At 41.6% G+C, this 6,736-nt stretch overlaps 1 protein-coding gene across 3 annotated transcripts in view; it reads right to left on the reverse strand.

Annotated features, from left to right (window-relative positions):
* LOC118393399 (erlin-2-like) overlaps positions 1-4,499 on the reverse strand; it is a 15,456-nt gene extending 10,957 nt beyond the window's left edge. For 2 of the 3 annotated variants that reach the window (XR_008064041.1, XM_052461753.1), the window contains exons 1-6: positions 4,368-4,486; positions 3,982-4,057; positions 1,689-1,796; positions 1,431-1,512; positions 685-731; positions 496-557 (exon numbers count right to left, since the gene is read on the reverse strand). Coding sequence is in view for 2 of the 3 variants with exons in the window: in XM_052461753.1 (XP_052317713.1) it covers positions 496-557; positions 685-731; positions 1,431-1,512; positions 1,689-1,796; positions 3,982-4,022 (340 nt within the window). In the remaining variant the exon portion in view is untranslated. Of the gene's footprint in view, positions 1-495; positions 558-684; positions 732-1,430; positions 1,513-1,688; positions 1,797-3,981; positions 4,058-4,367 lie in introns of all 3 variants that reach the window. The other variant, XM_052461754.1, reaches the window with a different exon arrangement.
* Positions 4,500-6,736: the final 2,237 nt, after the last annotated feature.

The following is a 6,736-nucleotide window of genomic DNA, read 5'->3' on the forward strand; positions in this document are numbered from 1 at the left end:
CATATCGATTCTTTAGAAATTCAGAATGGTGAGAAGAAAAAAAAAAGACCGGTCTCACTTACTACAACACTGCTAAGTACACAACCATCCCACACCAGGCTACCCCCCCCCCCCACCCCTTACATCTGTCATAACAAAAGAGACTTGGAGCACACTTTGAGAGAACATGGAGTAAACACAGTGTTTAAATGTGTCCAGACGCCTTTCACTAACAGAACCGGGAACTTACTAAACAGTTGGTTTATTTTTACTCAAACACAGGTTGGAAAATGAGTCTCCCATGAAATGATGGTGCAGAGGACAACACACTGTCACAATACATGGGTTACACTGGTTTTGGAACAATGTAGCATATATACTAAGGAAGGATTTGAACATCAGGCATGTTATGTCACAAGTAAGATTAGTTTTTAGTTTTGTGTTGAGAGATAAAACTCGAGCACCTTGTCAAAATTGCTCCAACGTTGTTTTGGATGTTTTGGCTTATGACTTTACCTGCTGAGGGCACCAGGTAGTTCACCACTTCTATCCGGTCAAAGTAAATCATCACTCCCCCACTGAACAAATAAAACAGAATGTAACTAGACATACATGCAATACATCCTCGAGAATGGAGATAAAAGTAGCTGGTAATCTTTCCATCCATGAAGTTTATTTCGGGCATTGACGACATTACAACCCTACCTTGTGCCACATGGTACATTCTTCACTTCATCTGTTTGTAGAGTGGTCTACAAAGAACAGAAAGAGAAGGCGTTAAACACTCGATAAATACATCATTTCTGCAGGGCTCAACTCAATAAAACCTACATTCTAGTATTTACACAGTAGCTATTTTCCCTCATGGTCCAAAAACTCTTGACAGGTCTTTGGGCGGCAGGTAGCCGAGCGGTTAGAGCGTTGGGCCAGTAACCGAAAGATAGCTGGTTTAAATACCCGAGCCGACGAGGTGAAAAATCTGAGCTAGGCACATAACCCTAATCTACCCCAGGGGTGCCGTACTACTATGGCTGACCCTGTAAAACAACAGATTTCACTGTATGAAAACCTGAAAACCTACCAGGGGTGTATTCATTAGTAGCACACTCGTAGCTAAATGTTCTGTAACGGAAACCGTAACCTAGATTTACTATTAGACAAATATAGGCAGGTTCCTCCCCGTTTGGTTCCTAGTGAATAGACTCCCATCATAGATTTGCTGTCACTTTTCAAAATAAGAAGTGTGCGGGCACAGGGTGACTTTTTTAAACAAGGAAACTGCCTAAACTTTGCAGTTTGATTGAAGTCCAGCCTCAGCCTTTGTCCTACTACATTTCACCTCAGACACCTCTGAGACCAGTCAGGTTTCAGTTCCTCTCTTTGTTCAACTACATTTCAGCCTAAACCCCAGCCAGACCAGTCATGCCCAGGGCCTAAGACATCATTCTTACCTGCACAGACTTGAAGTTAGTGATGAAAGGCATCATGAGGTGGAACCCAGGGTTACTGGTGGTGGTCAGGAGAGCTCCTCCCCTGTGGAACACACAAGTGAAGGACACATTTAGGTGGGAGCAACATAACAAATGTTGCAGATAGATCTGCCACAAATAGAGATTATATGATTCCTTACTCTGCATGCATGTTGAAGGGACATGTCTGTGCTACATAATAATAGATCAATTTAAATGAAGACATAACATAAATCTGACCTGTAGTAAACTCCAGTGTGTCCCTCCTCAATCTTGTGAACAGAGGCGAAGAGAGCAGCGCCACCAATCGCACAGATTATTGAGGCAATGGCACCCAACTGTGCCATCCTGGGAAGAAGAGGAAGAATAAACCATTTGTTTTTTAAAGGATTGGCATGCATAATGTTGGACATAGAGGATGGATGAATTAAATAATAAGCAAGCATACAGTGCATTCGGAAAGTATTCAGACCCCTTTGACTTTTTCCACATTTGGCTATGTTATAGCCTTATTCTAAAATGCATTAAATCGTCCCCCGTCCCCCGTCCCCCCCTCATCCATTTACACACAATACCCCATAATGACAAAGGAAAAACATGTATTTCTTTGCAAATGTATAAAAAAATAAAAATAAAAATCTAATTTAAGTATTCAGACCCTTCACTTAGTACTTTGTTGAAGCACCATTAGCAGCGATTACAGCCTCGAGTCTTCTTGGGTATGATGCTATAAGCTTGGCACACCTGTGTATGGGGAGTTTCTCCCATTCTTCTCTGCAGATCCTCTCAAGCTCTGTCAGGTTGGATTGGGAGCATCGCTGCACAGCTATTTTCAGGTTCAAGTCCGGGCTCAGGTTCGATCGGGTTCAAGTCCGGGCTCTGGCTGGGCCACTCAAGGACATTCAGAGACCTTCGACCCAGTCTGAGGTCCTGAGCAGGATTTCATCAAGGATCTCTTTGTACTTTACACCGATCATCTTTCCCTCAATCCTAACTAGTCTCTCAGTCCATGCCACTGAAAAACATCCCCGCAGAATGATGCTGCCACCACCATGTGTCACCGTAGGGATGGTGCCAGGTTTCTTCCAGAATTGCCGCTTGGCATTCAGGCCAGAGTTCAATCTCGGTTTCATCAGACCAGAGAATCTTGTTTCTCATGGTCTGAGAGTTCTTTAGGTGCATTTTGGCAAACTCCAAGCGGGCTGTTGTGTGCCTTTTACTAAGGAGTGGCTTCCATCTGGCCACTCTACTATGAAGACCTGATTGGTGGAGTGCTGCAGAGATAGTTGTCCTTCTGGAAGGTTCTTCCATCTCCACAGAGGAACTCTGGAGCTCTCTCAGAGTGACCATTGGGTTCTTGGTTACCTCCCTGACCAAGGCCCTTCTCCCCCAATTCCTCATTTTGGCCGAGCATTCAAGCTCTAGGAAGAGTCTTGGTGGTTCCAAACTTCTTCTATTTCAGAATGATGGAGGCCACTGTGTTCTTGGGGACCTTCAATGCTGCAGAAAGGTTTTGGTACCCTTCCCTTGAACTGTGCCTCGACACAATCTTGTCTCTGAGCTCTACAGACAATTCCTTCAACATCATGGCTTAGTTTTTGCTCTGACATGCACTGTCAACTGTGGGACCTTATACAGACAGGCGTGCGCCTTTCCAAATCATGTCCAATCAATTGAATTTACCACAGGTGTACTCCAATCAAGTTGTAGAAACATCTCAAGGATGATCAAATTGAAATAGGATGCACCTGAGCTCAAATACGATTCTCATAGCAAAGGGTCTTAACACTTAAGGTATTTCTGTTTTTAATTTTTTTATAGATTTGCAGACATTTATAATTTTTTACTTTGTCATTATGGGGTACTGTGTGTAGATTGATGAGATTCTTTTATTTAATACATTTTAGAATAAGGCTATAACGTAACAAAATGTGGAAAAGCGAAGGGGTCTGAATACTTCCCGAATGCACTGTTGATACCTTTCACTGAAGAGTTGAAGTCTAATCTAATACATAACCTATTCTACCGCTTTTACAAAAATGTTGTTTTAGTGTAGCAAATAGTAATCTTGCAAGTTCTGGATGTTAGGACAGTTGATTAGAATAGAATCAGCTGCATGTAGTTTAAAACAGCATCTGAGCAGAGCATTCTATTTGGAAATAGAAGGCTCTGGATGTGAGATCATTCAGCTGGCAAAAAAAACACAATGTTGTAAAACATTACTAAAACGTTCTGTGCCAGCTAGGCAAGCTGCCGTCAATGTAAACTCCTATTAGTCAGGAAGAAGAAGCTTAGCTGAGACATCAGCAGGGACTGACCTTACAACATTATAAGAGGATTGACCAAGAAAGGCATGGAAACTTCTCGCCTGCCTCACCTCACTCCGAAAACATCAACAACTGTAGCCTGCCACAAGTTATTAGGCTGTGCACAGCTACAACAAGAATCATATTAAGATACTATAGTGATCTTGTCTAGACAACTAACTACAAGTCAGTCAATCAATCAATGACAGCATGCAGTCTTTTCATACCAGGTCGTGAAACTTGAGCTCGCACGTGAAGGTTCAGTCATCTTTGGTTCAGTATCTTTGGTTCCACTTTCTAAGTCTAACATGGAGAAGTTGTTTCACTTTCAGTTGACAGAATGCTGACAGCTAAACATGAATTACCTAGCTAAGCGCCCAGTCTTGGATTTACTCATACACCCCTCCCAGTAACGCAAAACAAGATAAGCCAACGACGTAACAGCCATTGTGCAACAACAGTTTAACGTTAGTTTGTTAAGCTATCTTTAGTTCCTACAGAGGATGGTATCTAACCTACATTGACTAAATATTTCACAAACATTGTTGTTGCATGTAACGTTAGATACTTGAAAGGCCATTGATAAAAGTGTACTCGAAACCCGTATTATTACCTGTATTATTACACGAGGTGCCTCCTCCACGGTAAAAAAAATAAAATAAATAAAAAACATATACGCTAACAACATTTGCTAACACCTAGTACAAAGTTCACTTCCTCATTTTGCGTCATGCGTCATCAGCTGGGCGTTCTTCAGTGCCTTTAGAGGAAATATCCTTCAAAACCGGTAGAGGGCAACAAAGACTATATCAAAGAAAGCTAAATATTCTGACTGTTATGTAGTTGTTTCTGTGATTTAAAAAAATCATATATCTAGGTTTATGAGTTTTCTATTAATTGTGGCATTTTTATTATGCATTAATACAAGTGTACTGATAAGAAAATTGCTACACTGTTTGCTGTGATACAATAGGGCAGAGTTGCTTTTATATTACAGTAACATAGTTTTGGTCAGTGCTTCACAGAGGATCATAATTAGTGGGGAACATGTAATGGTATAAAACCACCCCTGGTAATATAGACTGTCCAGTGAGGGGATTTGAGTAATGCACCGGGCCAGTGTTGATTGTATTAGTTTTGGAACCGGGCTGCCTCCCAGGCATGAGCTCTGTGCCCCGTTTTGTCCGAAGTGATGTTAAAGTGATGTAGATTAAGCACATGGGTTAATGAGTAGGATTCTGTGCTTCATATGCAAAAGTGATTGTTTTTTATTTTAAAAAAGGCTTTTATCTGCCTTCCCAAAATAACTATTTTGAAAATTCAAATAGACACTACCATTCAAAAGTTTGAGGTCACTTAGAAATGTCCTTGTTTTTGAAAGAAAAGCACATTTTTTGTCCATTAAAATAACATCAAATTGATGAAAAGCGTTATCTCTGTCCAGTGTCTGTGTTCTTTTGCCCATCTTAATCTTTTCTTTTTATTGGCCAGTCTTGAGATGTGGCTTTTTCTTTGCAACTCTGCCTAGAAGGCCAGCATCCGGGAGTCGCCTCTTCACTGTTGACGTTGAGACTTTCAAAAACAAGGACATTTCCAAGTGATCACAAACTTTTGAACAGTAGTGTATATTTTATGAAAAAGAGATGTGTGTACCTAAACGAAGCATCATGCTGCCTTGTTGGCAACATGACCGAGCGGCACAGATCATCATTCGATTTGAGAAGGGTGATCCTCCCTCACCACTTTTGCCCATTCACATCATAGGCCATAGCCCGGTTCACTTTATCAAACTCCCTCATTGCCATTTCGTTTAAGAGCCATTTGAGGACCAATGTTGTCTTGAACATTTTGGGGATGTCCAAATATTTATACAATGTTATGCCATGGTAGCCTAATATTTTCAAATTGTTTCAGTTGATTATAAGGAGTTCCGAGCCAACTTGGCGTTTATCTTTATCGCGACAGTACCTCTTCCCCCTACGGAGGTTGAAAAGATTTGGCATGGACCCTCAAAAGTCCTCAAATGTTCTACAGCTACACCATGTACTGACTGCGTCAATGCTTGGTATGGCAACTGCACCGCTCTTGATCGGAGGGCGCTACAGAGGGTGATGCGAATAACCCAGTACATCACTGGGCCCGAGCTCCCTGCCATCCAGGACTTCTATATCAGGCAGTGTGAAAGGAAGGCCCGGAAAATTGTTAAAGACTCCAGCCACCCAAGCAATATACAGTTGTCTCTGCTTCCGCATGGCAAGCGGTACCGGAGCATCAACTCTGACACCAACATGCTCCTGAACAGCTTCTATCCCCAAGCCATAAGTCTGCTAAATAGCTAACCAAATGGTTACACGGACTATCTGCATTGACCCTTCTATTTTATTTCTATTTTTGCACTGACTCTATGCACATTCTACATACTGACACTCCAACACACACATACACACACTATTTGCTCACACACGTATACAACGCACCCACATTCATACTGACTCTTGACACACGCACATACAATCACCATATACGCTGCTGCTACTCTGTTTATCACACATCCTGGTGCCTAGTCACCTTACCCCTATACATATCTAACCATACCACTCCAGTGTCCCTGCACATTGTAAATATGGTATTGGCACTGACCCTGGAACTGACCCTGGAACGAACTGACCCTGTACATAGCTTACTTATCTTCTTGTGTTCTTTTTATTTATATTTCTTGTGTTTTTGTTCGACTTAAATATATATATATATTTTTTACATTTGATTTATTTATTTACATGTATTTTTTTAATAGTACTACTGCATTGTTGGGAAAGAGCTAGAACGTGACAATAAAAACTTGAAAACTGATTCCATGTGCTGGACTGCCTAAATTAGCCGATGATGGTGCTCCCATCCTGCTCCCTGTGGAAGCAGAGAGAACAGGCGGTAGCGTAGCCTAGTGGTTAGAGCGTTGGACTAGTAACCGAAAGGTTGCAAGGT

The sequence above is a fragment of the Oncorhynchus keta genome, chromosome 14 (genome assembly GCF_023373465.1).
Source record: "Oncorhynchus keta strain PuntledgeMale-10-30-2019 chromosome 14, Oket_V2, whole genome shotgun sequence".
Taxonomy (NCBI): domain Eukaryota; kingdom Metazoa; phylum Chordata; class Actinopteri; order Salmoniformes; family Salmonidae; genus Oncorhynchus; species Oncorhynchus keta.